The sequence below is a fragment of the Falco punctatus genome, assembly GCF_963210335.1.
Source record: "Falco punctatus genome assembly, chromosome: 13".
Taxonomy (NCBI): Eukaryota; Metazoa; Chordata; class Aves; order Falconiformes; family Falconidae; genus Falco; species Falco punctatus.
In genome coordinates this window covers 23,003,980-23,026,960 of record NC_137593.1, presented here as the reverse complement: position 1 = coordinate 23,026,960, position 22,981 = coordinate 23,003,980, and the positions used below count along the sequence as shown (strand labels likewise).

The 22,981-nt window shown below is 35.7% G+C and overlaps 1 protein-coding gene across 1 annotated transcript; it reads right to left on the bottom strand.

Moving 5' to 3' along the window:
* Positions 1 to 47: 47 nt before the first annotated feature.
* Positions 48 to 16,034, bottom strand: RBP2 (retinol binding protein 2). The gene is made up of 4 exons (XM_080410353.1): positions 10,878 to 16,034; positions 4,887 to 5,065; positions 1,764 to 1,865; positions 48 to 130 (listed from the first exon to the last, which is right to left on the bottom strand). Exons 1-4 carry the CDS (start codon positions 10,948 to 10,950, stop codon positions 77 to 79), a joined length of 408 nt encoding a protein of 135 aa, XP_080266479.1. The 5' UTR covers positions 10,951 to 16,034; the 3' UTR covers positions 48 to 76.
* Between the last annotated feature and the right edge of the window lie 6,947 nt (positions 16,035 to 22,981).

Sequence of the window (22,981 nt, the reverse complement as noted above, 5' to 3'; positions counted from 1 at the left end):
AGCTTCGTTCTTCTTTTTAGACAAAACATAACAGCATAGTAGTGTGATGAAGATCTGGGTGGCTTTCTGGTCACATTTATTTTTTCTTCTTAAATGTCTGATGACACACCTGGTCTTCACATGTCAGTTCCTACAGTATTAAAATAACTAGTAAGTACACAGTGGTACAAGTTGTATTTTGCATACACAGAAGATTCCACCAGAAATTACTACAACTGAGCCACTGCATTAAAAAGGGATGTTTATGAGAAAGGGAACAAAAAGAATAGCGTATTATATGTAACCAAACAGCAGGCACACACCACATGTTGCAGTAATTAGATTTTGGCATTTGAATTGAGCTCTAAGAAGAATAAACATGAAAAATGCAAAAAAGTTGCTCTTTAATGCAAGGTTTTTTCATGCTCTGTTATTAAAACAATATACTCTAATAGTTTATAATTCATGTTACCTCATAATTAATGAGAAGCAATGAAACAAGGAAATAATAATAATAAAAAAGGAGGATGCTTTAAAAAGATGACATTTGCTTCAGAGATACACCCAGCCATTTTTCAGAGGCCAGAACAATACACCATTTTCACCCAGTGTTGCAGCTAACCTCTTAAAGGTCAGGATACCTGCACATTGCAATACAGTCAGTTTGGTTAAGTCTTCTGATTAACTGGCGTTCCTGTGCCAAATAAGAAATTGAAGTGAGCTGAAGCTGCCTTTTTGGCCAGCAATTGGCCAAACCCACAATAGAGTTTCTGGAGACTGTTCTAAGAAACTGCCTGTTCTCTTTGTTTCTACCAGTCTTAGCCTCAATCCTGGTATGAGCATGCAGAAACTTTGTTAGGTCAGTTTTTGAATATGTGTTAAAATAGATTTGTAATTTACTGGACAATTGGCTTTTAGTTAAGTGGCAGATAGTGTTTTTTAATTCATCACTGACCTTTCAAGCATACAGACTTGAGGCAATGTGGTTGGCTATACTAACTATCTGTAGGGTAAACTTGTGAAGGAGTAGTTATCTAGATGCAAACCATGAGATAGAACAATGAGCTCTCCTCCATAATCTTTCTGTAGCCACCTATTGCACCATCCAACATGATCACACCCATTTCTTGATCACCCTCCCAAGGAACTCTGGAATTATTGTCATTATGTGTCTATTATTTTGAAATCTTTCTGGACTTCACTGATTGCTTGTTTCCTGTACAGGCTCTGCTGGCCTTTCTTGGACTCACCTAATTTATCTTTGGGCTCCAGCTTTGGGCTCAGATGTATGAATGTTTTGACTATTTTATTGTACTAGCACAAAGTAATTGCAGTGTAGGTTGTTTGCAGGATCCTCTTGAGTATCCAGAGATTTCTGATCTGTATTGCAGCATAGGATGCTAAAATTTTACAGTGCTTCTTTGAGAACAATAAATAGTATTTTTCTTGCAGTCTGTCCCATACTACCTTCTTTTTTCTACCAGTGATTATATAAGAATGAGATAATGTTAGAGGTGGAATGTAACAAGAAGGGTTAATAGCTGGAGGGCAGTGGACCACAGCAAAAAAAACACCGCAGGGTTATGACTTAATTGGGAACAGGTGAAAAGAAATTGAGCATTCCTGAATTGTAGCAGAGGGGGGGATTTCCTTAGAGTTCAGAGATCAGAGCTGTCTAAATAAAGACCATTCTAACTAGAGCAAGTAACAAACCCTTTGAAATGGAAGACCGTACTCTGTTACGGCCTCCGCTCTGTGTTCTATCTCTGTCTAGCAGCCCTTACCAGATGCAGTATGTCTCCTTCAATCCAGTGCTTCCAGCCCCTGTTTTTCTTTTCACCATTCTGAACACATACCAGTTTGTCACCATCCCAGGTCACTAGAGTCTGCATGAATCAGATAATTAACTCAGATATGTTAATAAGAATTTTATGAATACATGAAAATAAGCTCAATCAAACAATGAAAAGACACAATTACAGTTGCTTCCTATCATTCCTCATCTTCCTCCTAAAACCCCCCAAATCATCCATTCAACCCAAACGCAAATGCATTCAGGATAACAACAGCATTTTGATGTGAAGCTTTTATCGTTTATTGTAATTTCCATGTATTTCTTCACATACATGAATATAAAGTGTTCATACCAACTAGTGAATTGCTGAGTGAATTAAAAGACACTTGGCCAATGTATGCAAACTGTATTTTTCTCTTCTTGATGTTTTAAGCCACTAATAAAAAGATTGTAAAGTTTCATGAGTGAAGACCTGGGGGCTTTTACCAACTATTGCAGTGCCAACACCTTCTCTAACTCTGCATAAAATAACAAGAGGAAGTGTATGTTAATATCATATCACACAATAAAGTTATTTAACTATTTTCATGCACTTTCACAAAAGACCTTTAAAGAGATATGATCATAAGCTGGACAACATGCTGTAGCTGATTGTGCTTGAGCAGAGGGCTGGACTAGATGATCTCAAGAGGTCCCTTCCATCCTCAACCATTTCATGATTTGATGTGATTCAGTCTATCATTAATAAACAGGGTGTTGGGTATGCTGATTCTTGTCCGGGAGCAGCATGACCATATCTGTAAGCAAATGTTCTCTTTACAGGCTAAATTCTTTACTCAGATATGCTTGAGTACATTCAAAGCAACTTTGTTTTAATTGTTCTGGATTTGAACCATTGTACTTTAGGGAGACATTTAACCATGTATCATAGGCAAATCCTCATCAGAGACCAGTTACAGTCAGTGGAAGTTCAGTTATTAAAAAGCTCCAAGACTATTGGGAGCTTAATTCATATTCTAGTTCAGCACTGGATGATTTATTTCTCTTATGAGGGAGCTTTCTATTAATAATGAGACAAAACTCATTCCATTTCAGTTAACCTCTTCCTTATTTACAGAATTTTTAAGCTACATGCTCTTTAAATTATCCATGCCCTCTTTACATTTAAATGTTGCCTAACAGTTTTGTTGCCTTCATCTAACTTCAATGTATTTGAGGCACTGTTTTGTTAATAAAATGACTGGAAAATTCTTTTAGAGCAGTCCAGAGGATAATGGCACAACATGGTTCCTTTTTCCTTCTCCTCGTTAGAAACAATAACATTTGTTAATAATATTAGGCAAAAATGATTAAATCGGGTAGGGTTATAATTGTACAAGCTATGTTTCCTTCCTTCCTTCCTTCCTTCCAAATAATTGATAATGAAGAGGAGAGTCTGCAAATGCACAGAAAGGCAATGGCTTTGATAGTTGTAAAGAGCACTAGAGGAGCATTAGTCCATGGATTTAAGGAGTGATGCAACTAATGAGTCCTTAGATCCTTAGTAATGCCTTCAACTGATCTAAAGAGATGTGGGAGCAATGTTTTAAGGGAATAAAATCTATCATAGGAATATGTCCCACTCAGTGCTCACTGGAGAAAGTGATAGGAAGAAAATTTAGGGACAGGGATATTCAGAATGCTGGGAAAAGAATGAGTCTTGTTATTTGATGGCATGCAGTGCTATGAATGATAAATAATTTGGAAGAAGTCACAGGAATTACACTGCACAAAGTTAGTTTGTGAATGAAAAGTGATCCATAGTGAATAAACAATGTCTTCTGTTAAATTTGTGCCACTCCAGTGAAGGATGATGTAAGTTCAAATGTAAACATGTCCTTTATGCTGCCAATTTCCTGTGTCAATTGCCAAAACAAAACGGGTTTTGTTGACAGTGAGCTTTGATCTCAGCTTCTCAGAGTTTGGCAACAAGTTCTGAAACCTTGTTTATTGAGAAGATACTGATGGGAAAGACAGCATGTGTCTGGAGAAGAGCAAGAGAGCTGAGAGCTGACAGTTGATATGGCTAGATTCTGTGAATGATGACAAAGGCAGGTGATACAAGATGAGCAAGACTCTGAAGGGGACAGTCAATGGAAATTTAAGATCTACTAGCCTTTCTACCTTTGAAAATCTTGCTTAAGCATGTTAGGGGTGAGAACAGTGAAACAGAAGCAGTATTGATACAGAAGCTTGAAGCTGAATTCAGTAAGTAAATTCAATTAGCACTAGTACGTATTGTTTTCCTCACTGACTTCTCTGATACAGCCTTGTTTGAGTGCCTCACAGGAAGACTTTGTTGACTCTGTTGTAGGAGGCAGGGCATGGGCTAACACACAATATGGTCTTTCATTCAAACATTATTTGTACATGTATCTCACTGAAAGGTGTCTGAACATATGTCCAGTTTTCTGGAGGAATTTTGAACTCGGGTTACTTCTATAATCCTTAAGTTATTAAAGCATATACTTCTGGGCCTCCTTGCCTGTCTACCACTGCCAGTAGGCTGCCACCCAGATCAGTGGTAGCTTTGGCTCACATTTTTTTCTTGTCCCTTCCCAAACCTCCCTTAAGGTTAATAGCTGAGTGAAGGTTTATTTTTAAGTGTCCAGCTGTTAAAATGTCCAACCGAGGCTGAGGCAGGTTCGGTGGACACCTAGTGAACCTAGCCATTCAAAACTAGAGAATTTATGTTGACACAGGGAAAGTCCTAAATTCAAAGGGATGATTTTGCAGTTTCATTAAGGAAAATACACAAGTAAAGATACGGTTTTGCCACTTTCTAAATACATAAAGGTGTATCATAGAAAAGCTGGGAAAATCCCCTAGTAGAAAACCATGTAATTAATGAATGTCCTCACATATCTGAGTAACCATCCTGATTTGCTTTTATAATAAATGCTTGTAGCAGGAAAGAAAACTGTCTTGAGATGCAAATTATTTCTACTTTATAAAAATCCTCTGGTATCTGCAAAATATTGGGTTGTTTTTTTCATGTATTCAGCTAATTTTTGGAACTGCTCAGTCCTGTGCTGACTGTAGTATAAACAGATACCAGCTATCAGTTTTTTACCTTTACCACTCGGTTATCCAGTCCTGTGGTATGTTCTTCAAACTCGACTCCTACAGTGAAATTCAGTTCATAGTTTCTGAAAGTACTGAGTGTTTTTGTTTTAAAATTATCTCCATCTTGAATAATCTCCTTTGTTTGTTTCAAGTGTTTTGCAATCTTACGAGTTGCAAAATCAATACCTGCCAAAAAACCAAAGAGCATCACAATGAAAATTCCAATATTTTTTACCAAAAATAAAAAACCCACAGCACTTATATTTACATATAACAAAAAAATACATTCTGTGTGCAACGTAGCTCCACAAATGATGCTTTTACCTGTAACATTTTGCAAAGAAAAAGATAATTTCAAATAAAATTAATGTTGTGTTTGCAAGTAGACTTTCAGTTTGGGGATATTCCACTAATTATAAATTTATTTGTTAACAGGATATCTGTGGGAATGTTGTGAGCAGAGTTACAACATACAACCAGTTGTGAATAGACGCTGGTGTGTTAAATCACCCAAATTTTCATTCTTTGTAGAGAATGTGAAATAACAGGGGTTATTAATACTGACATTGACTTTTTGGCCTCACTCACACAGGAAGCTGTGGGATGCCAGCAGTGTTATTATCTTATGCCTGGAAGCCATTCCCTTTGCTGAGCATGCAGTGTAAATCATGTAGCTCTTAGACATGAGGGTACTGGTATGTGTCCTGCAAGATTACAAATGTTGGCCACCCCAAAAGCAGGATCTCAGAATAATATTTCTTTTCAGAAAATAAGCACATTAGGATGAGTATGTAGTAAGGGGATTTTGCCATCTTACTTTTATAATGAACCTATAATCCGTGGAAGTATACTAGGGCTTAATTAATTAATTAAAACAATTAAAATGATACTAATGAATAAAAAAGAAACAAATAAAAGCCTGACATCCATTACTGTTAGACAGAAGAAACAGAAGGAAAAAGTACTTTAAATGTTAAACGAGACAAATTCAAAGTCAAAAGTCAAAAGAAGTATCAAAAGTACAGCACTTGACAGTTCCTGTTTAATATTCTGTCAACATTTTATGGAGTACTGATCTCCTTAACATCCTTATTTTGTTCATGATGAAGACTAACATTGTAATGTAAACAACCGCTTGCAACTGAATGCATTGAAAGTTACCAAAAGGAGAATATATATTACCATGATGACAGTTTGCCCCAGACAATCCACCTAATGCCAGCTGCATTACCATCTGCAATAAATATTTCTGACCAGCTGGCAGTGAATCTTATTATGGTGCTATATGCAAATGAAATAATCTCACATGCTTCTGCAAGAGAGTGAAAAATGGGTTTGGTTTGTTAGCCATCCTTTAGTGGTTTTGCATGTGAGTTAATCATTGTCAGCTCAGCAATGCCACACACTAATGGAGCCCTTTTTCTTTTGGTAGTTTCATTATACTACTCGTGAAGTACTAATCGAATTGAGTAAGAGGATTGGCTTGAAAAAAATTGTGACTTTTTAACATGAGGAATAATATTCTTGGTCAGTATTTATATTCAAGACTTCTTGGGTATATTTTATCTGCTATGGTGGATTAAAAGTAACTCTGGGTCTGATTTATAGCCAGGTAATATAAAATTTAGTTCCCTCTGAGGAAAAAACATGTCTAGACTTCTAAAGAAATGCTATTTCTGACTAATATATTAGTCTTGTAGCTCCTGGAGAAAAATTGGGGGACGTTTTATTAAAGCATGGTTTTCATAACTGCATTTTGAACAATACAAGCACTAAAAATGATGTATTGCTCTATTATAGTAGATTAAAATACTTTGTAACATGTTTATGATAAAATCAAAGTTTCTGGCTTAAAGGGCAAAACTATTCTTTAATTTAAGTATAGAAATGTGTATGCATTAGTTAAAAGGATAGATGAATTTTAAAATCCAAAACCTCAGTGTGCTTTGAACCTGAGCACTTTAATTCTTAAATCACATATAAAATTGTGAGAAACAGAAGAGTATCTTTTCACCCTTTCCACGTAGTTTCTTTCCATTCTGAGAATCACCTATAGCTAGATGCATCTTTGCATTGTTTTTGGTGTGTTTTTTCTTTTTCTAATGGCAATTTTTAATTAATATAACTTATAATATATATGTGCATGTATACATAAAAAATCATTATGTACTCATGAAAGGCCAGATCCAGACAGCTGGTGCAAACAGCTCCTTCATCCCAACCTGTTGCTGGCATTCTTATTGGGAAAGTAGATTGAAAATTTTGTCACAAAATTCAGTGAACACCTCTCTAATACAGTCTGCCCAGGGTAGGCAATGAGTCAAAGTATTTCCCAGGAAAAATACATCTGTATTGCATTCCTTATTCTAACACATTCTTCCTCTTGCTTTGTTTCAGGGTATTGAGTGGGTCAAGTTCCTTTGTTCTCATGAACTGTTACTCTCTTTTTCTAAGCAAGCTTCCCAGTATTGGATGAGTGTAGTCCAGACCCCATTGTAGGCTGAATCCATCCATTTTTCTCCCAGTTTCCACTGGGATATATAAGATCAGAAAGGCATCAAAAATGCACTTGATTTGATAATAACAAAGTCATAATTAATCCACTGACTGAAACGGTTCTAAAGATTGCCACTAAGATGCAATGGGGAAGTGCTATAGACCAGTTCATGGTAGCATAAGCTGGTATAAAAAGAAATATAAAACTGGAAAATGAATTACTGATTGTAAAAGGATCAGGATACAAGAATGATAATAATTAAAGTTTAGTTTAAAGCTGATACAATATTTATATTATGACAGTTAGATATTAAATTCTTTTTGAATTTGAGTGAACATCACAGTTTAAATACTACAGTGGGTAAATTAAAATTGAAATAAATACATGTTATTAGCAGCAGACATCCTTTTCTATGACATTTTTCCTGAATTTTATGGTAAATGCAAGTGAAATGTTACAGCTCAACTGAAATAAACAATATAAGAATCTCATCCAATGATACCCTAGAAGGGAAGAAAAAAACAACAATGACATGGCCACTACAACCAAATGAAAAAATATCACCGTAATTACAAATCCTTTTGGAAAGGAAATATGTACACCACAAGTGTTTAATTTGCATCCTAAAAAATAAGGAAGGAATAAACCTGAAAAGTAAAGAGATTTTTCTCAAGATAGTTATTAAAAATAGAATTATCGAATATGATTAAATCTATCATTATAAAGCAAGGTAGAACTAGAGTAGGCTGACCATCATGACTGGTGTTAGAATAACACCCTGCAAAAGAAGGTCAGGTCTTGGAGCAAGGAGCTGAGACAGGACTGATGCAGAGCCAAAGCAGAGAAAACTAGGCTAGAGGCAAGAGTTTAGGTAAGACCAGAAGCTGAGGCAGGCAGTGAAAGAAGCCTAAGGTAGATGAAGACAGTCTAAACTAGTCAATTTGTGACAACCAGGATTTGACTTAAGTATCATCCAGACCATCAGACCCCATGGCTCCCTTGCATTTGGCATATTTAATGCTGAAATCACATTTCAGTTGCATATAAACTATTAATTATTGGCATAATTGCCAAACCAAAGCACTCAAATCACTTCAGTTAGTGTGTATCTTTCTCCTAAAATTCATTATATTGTCTTAACCATTATTATTTTTTAAAATATTTTTTTGTACCTTGCAGGTGTATGTGTATAGTATTTACAGACTTCCCTAAAGTTACTGAGCTTTTCTTTTTAAATGCAAAGGCTAAAAACTACAAATAGTGAAACTTGCCTTTCTCTCTTAAAAGAGTTGCAGCTTTGAGGAAATTATAACTATTTTCCATTGTTGTTGAATAATGATAAGAGTTTATTTTTATGTGTTTATGGGTATTTCTTCTCTTTTGATCTGAACAGATAAATAAATTAGCATTAAGATTCCTTGATGAGAGTAAAACTAGTAGAAAATCATTAAGAGCATCAAATTTTTCATCTCAGTTAAGGATTTTGTGTTAGTTATCCTTAAACCAGTCACTAGTGTAGACATTGAGAATTACCTGAAAATTGTTAAGATTTCATTACTTGATTACCTTCCTTGTGTTAGACTTTTCTTCCTAACAAACACATTTTCTTAGCTTGTGAAAGATGGATATACAGTGTATGCATTGATTTTGAACCACTGCATAATTTTTATAACTACATCCTTACAAGTAAATGTTTCAGAATCTGAGCAATCAAGTTCTTTAGATGTCCATTAACTTGTCTCAACACCTTTTGAAGAAAGCACAAGAAGCCACAAGTCTGATCTTGTCTTCTGATGAAAAGTGCAAGGTACTTTGACCTGAAAAAAGTCTTGTTTATTAGCATCGCTCTTACGGTGGTGTCAGCTACTGTATAAAGGCAGAGAAGTAAGAAGAACAAATGCGGAACAGAAGATAGAAATCAATGACCACCAGATAGAAAGCAATGAAGCATCTGGGGATGAGAAGTGCATAGACTCAGTCAGGCCCCTGAGGGCTATCAATTGTAAGCATAAAAATAAAATACACATTTGATGTTTGCCACATGCTAATTTATGATTCAGAGCCAGACAGACTCCTCCAATCTAAGTTAAATTAACCAACTCTAATGACTGCTTTTCTTCTCTAAGTTTTATAGACATCACGTGTGGTAAGGAAATAACTGTCCTTTATGCCCTTCGTCTGTGATATAGTACAGCTAGGAGAAGATTCTCGATTCTAAAGATTACACTTCTCATGCATGTATAAACTGAACTCCACTCTTTTTTTTTTTTTTTTTTTTTTGTGGTTTTTGGAATGCAGCTACATTACCTCAGTGGTGGAAAGGTGATAACTATTCTTTCAATGCCAATCCAGAGTGTACTGAAGATGTTATTGAGAAATGTTGATGTCTTCTATTATTTCTTCTTTTCAGCAAATTAAAGATCTACATCTCTGCTAACCTAAGTAGAGGAAAGATTTCCTGCACACTATTTGCATAATCATAATGACCTGGAGCAAAAAATTTATGCCTTTCATAAGAACAAAAATGCTTGAAAGACAATTTATATTGAAAATAATATTTGCAGCAAAAGAAGACATTTCTCTCACAAAATTATCTCCAGTCATTACAAAAATTGAGTATGTCAGTGGGGGAAAAAGTAAATCTAGAAAAAACATAAACTTGATCTTGATATGAACAGACAAGGATATTGCTTGCATTATCAGTTTACAGTTGTTAACAGTGTTGTAGTATTCTAGCATCTACAAAGAGTATGCTTAATATCCTATACAATGGATGCACCAACTGTAGCTATCGGGCTTCTAAAGATATAGAGAGGCTAACAAACTAGTAAATGAAAGTTGCCTAAAGAGCAGAACATCTCTTTTTGCATGTACACTTATTTTGTTGTCATGAATGATGGTTGTAGACAAATGAAATTAAGCTTAGTTAACCATGTAAACATATGTTTAAGAAATCCTGTGACCTACTTGCTATATAAGGATGCAACCCACAAAAATTGTCAGAAATACCTGCCCATTTATTTTTATATGCCTTTAAAGGCTTTTATTGCCTTTACCATGCAACTCTGGTACGTATAATTTGTACTAGTTCAGAGCACTAATTATGTACTAAACACTATTGTTGCTTTAGTGATATATAATATCTTACTCCTCTTTAACAGAGCCAACCAGATTGTGCCTTGACTGTTACAGTAAGTATATACCAGGAATAAAATAGAACTTCTGTGTCTGAAAGCTTTTTTTTTAATTTCCTTTCAGTCTGTATATGTTTTTCCATTTATCTGAATAAAAAATAATATCTTTGGCTACAAGTAGTCTCTTGCTTATATACTTAGATCATTGTAATTAGAACTACATTGCAATTACTTGATTTTTAATGTGATTGGCAGAAACCCTTATGCCACAATGCACATTATACAAATAGTGTCATTACTTTTTAGAAGGATTTTAAACTGAAACACTTTATCTTTATCTCTATATAGTTAATATTTTTTGATTTACCTAAAGCGACCATGTAGTTTTCAAAGTTTTCATTGGCTTCCATTTCCCACGTCCCATTGTAATCAGCAGGCATGGTGGCAGGAGCTTAAAACCAACTTCAGATCAAAAGGTGAAGCTGGAAACAGGATCTGCTAAGAAAATGTTTTATAAACCTTTTCATATCTTTTTAAATAAGGTTTACGGTTTTCTAGATAATATAGTTTAAGGTTCAGAGTGATAACCCTAGAAAACTTCTCCTTCATTAACAAAGTTCAGTTGAACTGCTGGCAGACAAGGAAGACTTTCTGAAATATGTAGCAATACAGGATATGATTTTACAGTGACCTTTGTAATGAACTACTAGCTATTACAGGATAATTTTGAAATACATTGAACACAGTGTTAACTTGTACAATCCAGTTAAAGTTTCCAAGGTGAATTCTCTTTTTCAGTTCCTTTCTATGTGTCACATTTTCCAATGAAGACCCAGTCTTACAGAGCTGACACACCCAGAACTCACATTTAAAATTGGTGGAAGTTTTCAATGTGCAATAAATGCAAGGCAGGGCAGAAAAGGGAATATTTCTGTTGAAAAAAATTTTGTTTTCCTTTGATTTTAAAAATACCTGTATACCAATAGCTGCACTTATACCAACTGCACTTCCATATTTTTGTTTTAATTTAACAGCAAGTTTAGCAAATGTCAAGTAGATCAAAATCAATCATAATTAGTATCAATCCTACCCTAAAAATGATTTTTTAAGTACTCTGAAACATAGCAGTTTGTGTTAGGTAATTTTCATCTAGCAGCATTACATTGCTGTGGAGAAAAGCACAGATTTCAGTTGTGCAAATAAACACTTTCAGAATGCATCTGAATGGAGAATTTGCAGAACTTTGTTGGAATTTAAAGTAAGCACTAAAAGCAAATTAATATAAGTTAAGGTTTTACATTCTCTGGCTTTAATGAGTCAAGTTAACTTACAGATGGCTCTACAGATAGAATAATTTAAGTGATCAGGAGTCCAAAACAACTTGCTTTTGTTTCTCTTTTCTACTTTTTTTTCTTTTAATGGGAATATTAAAAATACTACTGGAAAATTGTTAAGGTCTAGAACTCCAACTCAGAAATAAGTAAATTGAAGAGTTACTGATCTTATGATGTCTTCTGTATGCTTTTTCTGTGTTGAAGTTTAATGTAAAATTCCACAACTACTGAAAAATTATAGAGGGATTAATAAAGAAAACAGCAAAAGAAGTCGAGAGCTTCTGGGAGCTGAGTTTTTAAAATGCCTTTGCATGTTACTTAAGGAGTTAATTTAAAAGAAGAAAAAGAAGTATCTTAATCTATACTTACAAGAGATATGAAGAGGGTTTTCAATGAGACATCAGACATAGGCTTAAGGAACTGCAGTGACTGAAATTTGAAGTTAGGCGAATTACTATGTTGAACGCACATAGGAAGATATCTGCATTGTTAAAGGTAGGATATCTTGTTTGTCTGTAGACCAGTTTACCCAGGGAAATCAGTAGTCACTGTTTGAAATCTTTTAATAGGCAGAGGGTGTCTTTCTAAAACATGCTTCATTTCAAGCACAATTTATTGGGCTGAACACATCTACTTATGTCTTTGCTTCCACTATTAGAATTTCTAGATGAAACACTATGAATGATGTCATGTTGAAAGTGAAATTTGTGCTTAAAACTTTGTTCCGTAGTGATAGTATGTAATAGTTATGTAATAGGTCTGATTTTACTTATCTTTGCATAGTTACTTTCTTAGCCTCCCATTACGTGAACACTAATAAATAAATTATTACTATCTATACGTTTTATGTATGTACTAAAAGATCCTATAAAAACAAGAAAAAGGAAAGGTTATTTTTCCCAAGCCAACCACTCAGAACCACTCAAAATCAGCTGTGTAAGCAACATCAGTTTCCTTGTTCACATGCTTTAAGTGCATTACCTCACTGTTTTTCCAACTGGAAGTTATTCAATGTACTAAAGGGTACTCGGTGTTTTACCTCTCCAAATGCCTAGTGATGGATTTATGAGAGATGAATCAGTCTGAATGTCTACAATCATCTGCTAAAATCAAAGCATATGCTAGAAGCTCATGGTGAGGAAGTTTATATGCTCATTGATTTTAGTTCTGAGGTAGTTTGCTTCCTATATAACAGTAATTTTGGTAAAATGTGGAAGCTACTGAAGAATATCATGTGATGATCAACAATTAATGCCCATTAAGAACTAATAAAGAAATAGATGGTTCTATTGCTGTATATATGCAAAGCTTAGGCACATCCTGAGAAAATTAATTTTGAGATGAGAAAATCCTCTACATATGAGGCCCTTACTATTTAACAACATACACATATAATTATACAGGTTTTCACAACGTTGTTTTGCTAATGCCTATCCCTTATTATTTGATGAAATAACTTTTTTTTCAGTGTGTGTGTTATGTAAACTCCATATTAGAAATTCTCTAAGTATATGCTTATCCACCAGCCTGAAATAGCTCTTGTGATACTTTTCAGGTAAACATGCAACTAGGAGGTTTACTAGATTTAACTAATCAAATAACTGCCTAAGTAGGGAATTAATAAAACATGAAATACTGACTTGTCAGAGTTCTGTGATGCTTCATGAGCTTTTAAAGAACATTCTGTTCAGGTCCACAAAGAGAATTTTCAGTTTATGAACCAATATCTTGATAGGCAGTAAAACTTCTACCACACTCAAATGCCTGCCTAAATCATACAGAGCCAAGAGACAGTACAGATGCTGTTAACACAATTTTTCAAAAAGCCCTATGTGGATAACTGTAACTCTGGAGATCACTGATACACTGTAGCCTCAGCATTCTCTGGCATCAGTGCTTCTCGTTATACTGACCTGCTTCTTGTCACATTTCAGCTTTAAAATATTGATGACTTATCCACTTAAAATCTTAGAAATTATTCTATTTGCTCTGTGTTTATTGTGTATATACTACTTACATAGAGAAAAACTCTCAAAATGGCAAAACAGTATTTCCTTCCTCTGCCATGAGAGTCTGAGAAAATGAAAAGGTGCCCTTTCCTAATTGTCATGACTGTTTCATTCTCAGCATCCTTTCCTTGCAAGACCACCAGTAAAATCACTAGGGATGCCATGTATAGCGCATATTGAACCCTGGGAACTGGGGGAGGGAAGCATCTTCTTCAGGTTTTCCAATATCTATGTTAAAAACCAAAGCTCTGAGCTCATAGCTTGTGTGTCAGGTTTCAACCCAGGCATAAGTTTTATGGCTGAGTAGTAAGACCTTGGAAATAAAGTAAAGTCATGAAAAATCAAAAGATTTTTATAAGACCCTAAGTAACTTTGTCAGTCTTCATTTGTGTGTGAAGAAACAAAGATGGCTTTTCTTGCCACTGTCCTACAAATCAATATTGATTAGTGGCAGTTTGAAACAAAATATCTCATAAAAAGAGATGAGACTGACAAGATTGAAAAGCAAGGCCTTAATGTATCCATGGAAGCTACTTCTAATCCTTGCCTCCAGTTCCTCTCACTGTATCTGAGACCTGCCCAGAAGAGAAATCCTGTATGGGTAGCTGAACAAAGTTCATCCTTCTTGCTATTTGGAAGAGCTGGTAGTGCACTCTACTTGGGAAAGATTATGCTGTAAAGCACTGGTAGGAGCACTGTATAAAGAACAGAGCTACTGGTCAAACAATTTTTTTCTGTAAACCTTTGGGCATGGTATTTTGAAGAGACAGTAGCATGCTTCCTACTCTATTTTTGCCTCATTTCATTTTAATTTCAAATTTATCAAGTATGCATATATGACACAGGACAAAAATGCCTTGTACTCCTCCAATCAGCCCCTACACTCCTCCTGCTTGACAGCTGGGACTTTTGCCTATAGTTGTTTGGTTGTTGTTTAACACATAGAAATATGGCAAGCTGCGTAAGTTGTTCTTAGCAACTGAATTCCCCTGAAGGATTCAGACAGAAGCAGCATGGTCACAGACAGCTGTTATTATTTTTAACTTTTTAGCACATGCATACTCCCTAGGTACATTTTTATTTTTAAGAAAATTAATCATTTGAAATGTATTCAGCGATGGCTGCTACTGCAAAAACTGTCTGAGGTGCTATCTCACCAGGCTTGGGGCTCTGTTCAGCACAAACATTAGTAGTCATGTTATGACAACTAAAAGTAAGTTGGAGGGAGGCAATCCACTTCTTGTCAGTGTGTAAGATGGCTTACAGGCCTTGGGGATTCAGCTGGGTCATCAGCTACTGGGCAGAGAATTTACTAAGAAGTGGCAGGAGCAGTAGGTGAGACGTACAGCAGGAAGGTGGTATTTGTGAAATGAGCTCAGCAAACTGTTTTATTGCCCAGATGGTAATGGTTGCCCTCCCCCAGTATCAAATAGCACTAAACTACCTTGAATATCCCTAGCTTTAATTTTCTTGGCCAGGCCAGATACAACTAAGTATAACCAAGCCTAGCTCGGTGTCTTGGAGTTAGGGTTTTGGCTTCAGACTCTTAAAGCTTGCTTGCTTGTTCAGGTCTGGACCCTACAGAGAAGGAATGGAAATCTGACTGGTTGTACATATAGTTGCTGGCTAAACACTGGGTTTTTAATGTCAGTTCTTAGCTGATCATGCCAAAACAGAAGTCTGCAGGAACAAACTTTTTATTGACACCTAAAAGAAGGGAATTGTGAATGTGAATTCCTTCATTCACAGCTCAGTAGAGGAACATGTCTGACATCTTGTTGACCGAAGAGCAGGGACAGGTTGCAAATGCTGTGGTAGGGTCAGGACATACACATATCTTGCAGTTATGCCAGTCTGGCACATTTTGTGTTTACCTTTAATTTAACAAAAATATGTTCGTAATGACTCTTTTAGAAATAAAATAATTGGCTTTCTGCCAATGGATATTTTTTCTTTTTATTGATTAATGACTGTCTCATCTTCAGTCATTCTTATCTCTCTTTGTCTGCTTTTGCTGATGGAGTTGAATGCAGGTGTTACAAACACTTTATTAATTAGAAACCCTTCTCCTCTTTAACTAAGGACAACTAAGGACTTTGGCTTAGCTTTTAGAGCAGGGGTTCTCAAACTACGGCCTGCAGGCTGGATATGGCCCCCCAGGGTCCTCAATCTGGACCCTGGTATTTACAGACCCCCCCTGCCCCCCCCCCCCCCCCCCCGCCACTCCCCCCGCCGGGGGTTCGGGGGGAAACCAAGCAGCCGCAGATGACTTCCTGCCACTTAATCCTGTTTAAAAGCCCCCTGTTTAAAAAGTTGGAGGACCCCTGTCTTACAGACTTCATAATGTCACTAGTGATCATGTTACTGAATCTGATAATAATAAAAAAATCATCCAGTGGACCCTATTTGTTTAAGAACACGCTTTTATTAAAGTGGTTTGCATTCTGAAAAATAACGCTGTTGAGAAATAATAGCCAATGGACAAAGCTGATAATGAATTCCAAAAGAAATTTGGTATACTGGATTTATTAATTCCTTAATTCTCCTGAGCACTTATTCAATGATCTTTATCTACAGGCTTCAAGGAAGCAGGTAAAAATCATTAGCCTTTGTAAAATCAGAAAAACTTTGTGAGTGATATGGTTTGGTCAAGGTCATGAAATAAGCCACTAGTCAGAGCAAGTTGGCCAGTATAACCCTTTATGTTATCCAGTAAAGCATGCTTCTTCCTGGGCTAACTTTAATGCAGATTGGAAACCTGAACCCAGTTTAAGTGCTTTGTCATTGCCTTAACACTGCCATTAAGGCTGCCTAAGTTTTCCCTTCAAAGATTTTTTTCAGGATCTGAATTCCCACATGAGCTATGCATTAATATCTGTAACTGTAATCTATAACTTAATTGTATTTATTCTCTGGTAAAGTTTTGTAATTCCAACTGCCACTTATCTTCATCAGATAAAGGCTGCATTACTCAGACATTGAACCGGAATACTGATTGATGTTTTTTGAATTAAAAGTATCTGTAGAAAGCAGTGTGAGGTTTTTTTCTTTGATGCTTCTATGAGAAGCACAATTCAATTAAGAAAATGTGTATCTCCTTCAGCTTGTTCAGGTCTGACCATAAAAGCTGAAATATCATTTTAATGGAGGGTCTCATCCATTAGAATAACATTTTAAAGAATCAATTTTGTCAAACAGAGATAGTCCTTTTACCTCATCTGGAGAATACTTTATAGGGATACTTCCAAATATCTTAGACCTTGTTTTCACAAGCCTCATACATGGTATAGTTTGGTGATGGAAAGATTTGCTTAAAGTTCTAGAATCCAGATGAACAGAAAAAGTGATATCAACTGTTGCAATTAGTGCACAATTTTGAATTCACTATAGTCATTTAGAAAAAGATTAAAACCATTCTTGTGATAATTTTAAGGACCTAAGGCCACGGTCCCAGAAGGACTGTAAATTAGGTCCAGATATATTGATAAAACCCCACAATAATATTCTGTCTGTTTTCTTTCACTATGTTGCTACCAGTGCAGAGCAGTTACAGAACAGTTATCCTAGTCCTATGAAAATTCCTAGATATGTATCTATTTCCTGAATGCTTTATTTTTGCCATAAATCAGTTTTACCACTTCAGTTAGAAAAAATTACTAGCTCTGTAGCCCAGAAGCAAGATCTTCTAGGTAACTGAATGCTATCATCCTGTGTTGTTGCATATTTCTTAAAACACAGCCATAAGTCTCTATTTCCTGTAGATTTAAGGATGTTCTGTGTTGTAAATCTCATAAATTTATTCCTCTCACAGTGCTGTATGGTTATTCTTTTTTGCTTGCATCTCCAAGTCCACAACAGCACTCCTGCTGTGGGAAAGGCTCTGACTTCATTCTACCATATCCTATTTGAGAAATGAAGCAAAGGTTTAATTCTCTAATGCATCCTGGAACTTATTAGAAAATAATCTGTTGTAGTAACAGTGGTGTTTGGAAGTCTGTCTGTCCTTGTGGTGAATTTCTCATTTTAAGTTGGCATTTGATAGAAATATCATTTAACATGGAAATATATAATCATCTTAACAAAATGGAATTTGAAAAATGCAAATATTTTCTAATGCAGGTAAATTAATTGGTAGACTCTGTGTTACTAAAATGCAAATGCAACATACTTGACACTGTAAGATGGTCTTTAAGCATGTTTATAATAAGTTAATCTAAGAATCATTAGTGGTGAGCCAAGCAATATAATTCAGGACACAATGCTGAAGTTAAGAATTCTCCCAGACATCTGACAGGATAGGTTCTTCATAGCAGTGATACCTATGGTTTCAGGAACTGGATGCACATACATGCAAAGCAGGGAGAAGGATCATTTGTATTTGATTTATTGATGTTGCCACTGGATGTCTGAATTGAAATAGGGAATTGATAAATATAGTAATTTCAGTTTTTGATAAGTACATTTATATAGAAGATACAAATGAAAATAAAATGTCTTAAAATGTGTAGTTTAGAAGAAAAGTTATAGATGTAGATATAGATAAATAAATAAATATATAAAATATACAACAGAATGGAAGACTGTCTTTCACTAGAAGTGTGAGAGAAAAGAGAAAAAGAATTGAACAAAAAGATATCCAAATTGAAAAACCAGGACTAAATAGAATCTCAGGTTAGGAAAAGATTCCCCAGAAGTTCAGTCTCATGAGCATGATGAGACATTTGTCTAGTTTATATGTGAAAAGCAAGTTAAAACAAATTGATAGAAGAGTTACTTTTAAGAGAGAATTTGAAAGTTACTTTTCCAAATTGCAATTAAAAGCTTCCTACAAATGGCAAAAACCATGCCAGTAAGTTTTTTCATATACTAACTGGGTTTAATCTGGAACGAAGGAGAGAAGGACGGAAGGAAGGAAGGAAGGAAAAAGGAAATAAAGAAGGAAAAAGAAAGAAAGAGTCCTTATTGATGGATATAAAAGTATATTTTTATCTGTAATGCACTACATAATTAGTAAAACAGCTTGCCTAGAATGTTGCCAAAAAGAACTTAAGGAAGCTGAATAAATAAGGCAGAAGAACCACGTTATGTCTGTCTTGCTAAAACCATGTAGTATAAGTGCAAAATGAAAGTAACCCCTCTGGTCTCTAGAGATTTTTTTTTCCCCACTTGCCCCTTTCAGACTGTATTTGAAGTGATAGTTATTTGTTGTTTGGCTTAATTTTGAGTGTATGGGAATTTCCAGATGATCTGAGGTTTGAGCAGAGAAAAAAAACAATATGGAAACAAGTATTTCCTTTTTATGAACATAGACACAGACTGTCAGGTGTGTGAAAGCAGTGGAAGTGAAGCATCAGCTTTGCCCCCTGTGATAGCAACAGTGAAAAAAGAGCTTGAGCTGGGAAGTATTTCTTCAGTACCATTAGGCTCCTTATAAGGAGTCTCCCTTCCTGACTGACAGTGGGAAAACAAAGTCCCAGATACCTCGGTAGTTTCTTCTAACTTGCAAAAATAAACAGAAGTCTTTGCAGTAAACTATATATCTGCTGGAATGATGTTTATCATTGCCTTTGTGGCTAGTAAAAGACAACCCTGTCAGGGAAAAGAAAGTGTATTGGTGATCAGGATATTGTGCTCCATTGCTTCCCAGTTCAAAGACAAACTTGCTGGGGAGAAGACTGCTGCCTAAATTATCTTTGCTATTAAGAAATTACAACTTACGGGCACTAAAAGGTAGAAAAAAGGTCTGTTAGAACAATATTCAGCATGAGACAGGAGAAAATAATCCCTTTTCCTCCTTGTAACTAACATACCTACATCTTCAGCCAGCAGTCCTAAGTATTCAAATAACACCATGGTGTAACAGTGATGGTGGCAAAGTACAACATGATGTGGAAGGTCTATGAGCCCTACTAATGGACAGTTGTAAAACTGCTTTATTCCTGCCATTCACTGGAGGATGCTTGTTCTCTTTGAAGGCTGATTTGCTATCTCTGTTCAACACCATATCCTTCACTTGTGAGTAAAGGTTATATTACAGCGTGGCAATCAGAGATATCTAAAGTTTCAAAGACATCATATCTTTATTATAACCTTTTATATATGCCTATTAAATGAGCACTCTTTAGACTGAGTCTCTAACGGGATGCTTTGAAAGTTCAGGTTTGTCAAAAGCAGCCCAAAACTGTTCCCCTTAGCCCCATTAACACATCTTTCACTAGCATCTGACCACGCAGGCTGCTGAGTAACCTGCCTTTTATCTAGCCAGCACATCTACATAACTGTTTGCTTTCTGTCAGTGCATAGCATTGTGTTTAAAGTTTTCGTATCAAGGTAGAGATCTCAGTGCCTTGCAGAATCCCATTTTGCAATGCAGACAGTAGATTGAATTTAGATATCTGATTACAACAAGTAAAAATATTTGCATTAATCTTAAACATGGAAAAACCTACTTTTGAAATCCTTGGTGCAAGTCCACGTAGTTTTGCTATTCTTTCAAGGAAAACAAATAATGAAAAAAGTTTTATTTCAGCAAATACTTTCATTGCAAAGAGATCAAATTATCAGCAAATAAGCACCAAAATGACGCATGGTATAGATTTACAAGGCTGAATCTTCTAAAAATAAGGAGGACTTGTACCAGAAAGGAAAGAGATATGAGTAAAGGGAAATCTTGCTTTGCTCAAACTGTTTCATGAACACTTTTTTTTGTCCTCTGGAATGCACATGTTGCATAGTGTGCTCCAGAAAAGTTGTAGCAGGAAGAACTTTACTTCACAAAGAAATACTAAAAAAGTGCCCTTTTCTGTGCATACCTGTTACCTTTATTTTTTCTCTTGACTTACGCAGACTTTTACGGGGAGGAATTGCAAGGCAAGATATGAAGTCTGCCATCCTGTATTCAGGCACATGATCCAGTGTCTTGAGGTTTTATGCTTTGGAAATGAACTGTAGTAAACCTTTTGTGTGCTCTGTTATTGAAAGCTGTATTTATTTTGCTGTTGATGATTTTGTTGTGGTGGGGCTTTTTTTATTTTCATTGTGCAGGGGGGACTTAATAGAAGAATAATGTTATTTGTTTTAATTAGAGGTGTACTCTACATTTGCCTCCACTTCACTAAGATTTAGGCATTCCTGCTTCATCTTTAGTCTGATGAAAGAATCTGATTAATCCACACTGATTTGGTTTTTTTTGTACTGAAAACCATTCACTTTAGGGGAATACGTGACTGAGAAGGCAACATGATGTTCCTGAAGTTACAAAAGCTGGAGTGGGAAGTGCTGCATGACACTAGGCCAGCTTTTCAAAGCATTTGTGTGGCTGAAGAGGGAAAAAGGCTCTCCTAAAAAAGTCTACATGATGCTCAAGCATGTTAAGTACCTGTTACCTGTTAATTTTAACAAACAGTTCAGCACCTTGTAAGGTTTTGGAGTGACCTTCAGCAGTTTAAGTGCCTATCTGTTTCTTTGGTCAGCAAAATATATTTGGAAATAAGTAAAAAATATATGCTATCATGCTGGAAGCAGAAACTGAATTTTGTATAATGTGGTACTTCAAATGTCTATAAGGCAGACTTGTTGTGTAAGAAAAATACATTATAAAGGATTGCACATATGTTGCAAAAAAATTCTCTGAAATAATCCTTCATATGTTTTTGGGAAACATTTGCCTTGTGTTCCCTTCCACAAAAGATGACAAGGAAAGTTTCTAATGGAAATTTGGAGTTTTTTGGTCCTTAAGGAGCTGGCACCAGACTGTTTGGAGACTGTTTTGCTATGGAACTCTGATGTTTGACTTATTTTATGTTTTGCTTGATAGGGAATGAGTCATCTGTTTCTGCATCATTTAGGACAGTGTGAAACCTAGTTTGCAGTACTTGTTTGTCTAGCTCCTAAGTCAGCCCCCGTGTCTGAGATTCGTCGAAGCTGATCTCAGATGAAGTTGGTATGAGGTTTTACTGCTGCAGAGCATTGTGAAAGTCTGTTACGTGCTTTCTGCTGTTTGTTAGCTGTAATAGGTCTAAAACTCACAAGTAATTCTTTCAGAATTATTTCAGAGTAATCTGTGAGCAGCTCTTAGGAACTGAGAAAGCATCTGTATTTATATTTGAAATAATGGAACATGTGTGTTGGAATAAAGCAGTAGTGATGACTAGTTTTCCAGCCAGTGGCATTTAGACCACATATTGCCCTTAAGGATTGTCCTGAGTTACAGTCTCTGATGAACAGTGGTATCAGTGATACAGAGGGGAGGACTGACTGCATTATAGTGAACTACATTGTTGTACCTAAAAATGAGTGTTTGGAGGAGCTGCTTGGTAGTGTGTTTAAGCAAGTTCTTTGCTGTGTTGTTGTAACATGTATAAAATGGCACTTTTCTCTACTTTTCCTCTCCAAAAATAAACTTGAAAATGTCAGCATCAAGAATGGCAGCATGTTTTTTGACAGGATGAGGGAAAGATCACACAGTCATTTCAGAGAAGTACTAGTGAAATGTGTTAACTTCTGCATGCCCTTAACATGCCCAGCTGGAGAGAAGTGTTGGAAATTGTAATGGTTATGGATAATAAGCGTCAGTGTCTTGGTAAGAAAAAATAAACTGAATCATGCTGATTTAGAATTAGAGAAGGGGAGCAATGAACTCCTGTGAGTTTTGTTGCACTTGATTGAATGTTAAATTTCAGTGAGCTCACCCCATATGCTATGGTTCTGAGCCCTAATAAATTATAATGGTGATTGCATTGCATTATAAATATATCCTTTTTGTAGTAAATGCACTGACTAGCACTTGTAAAAAATTCAGTGGAAATATCAGGACAGAGAGACCTTTCAGTCTAAGTGTAACTTCAAATTCCAGTACAATTTTGCATTAGCTCTTTCTTCACCTTTTATTGTATTTCAACTCTGCACTTTTGTACCGTTGCTCTGTGTAGCTAAGACGGGAGTGGAAAGAAAGGCCAGCCAAACAGTTATAGGAAAGCTCTTAAAGTGATTCCTCAATGTTGATAAAAGCATTTTTAAGAACTGCACATCTTTACAGTTTACTGCTGATAATCATGCTCTGTATATATACATATATATATGTATATTGTGCTCTGTATATATACATATATATATGTATATTGTGCACA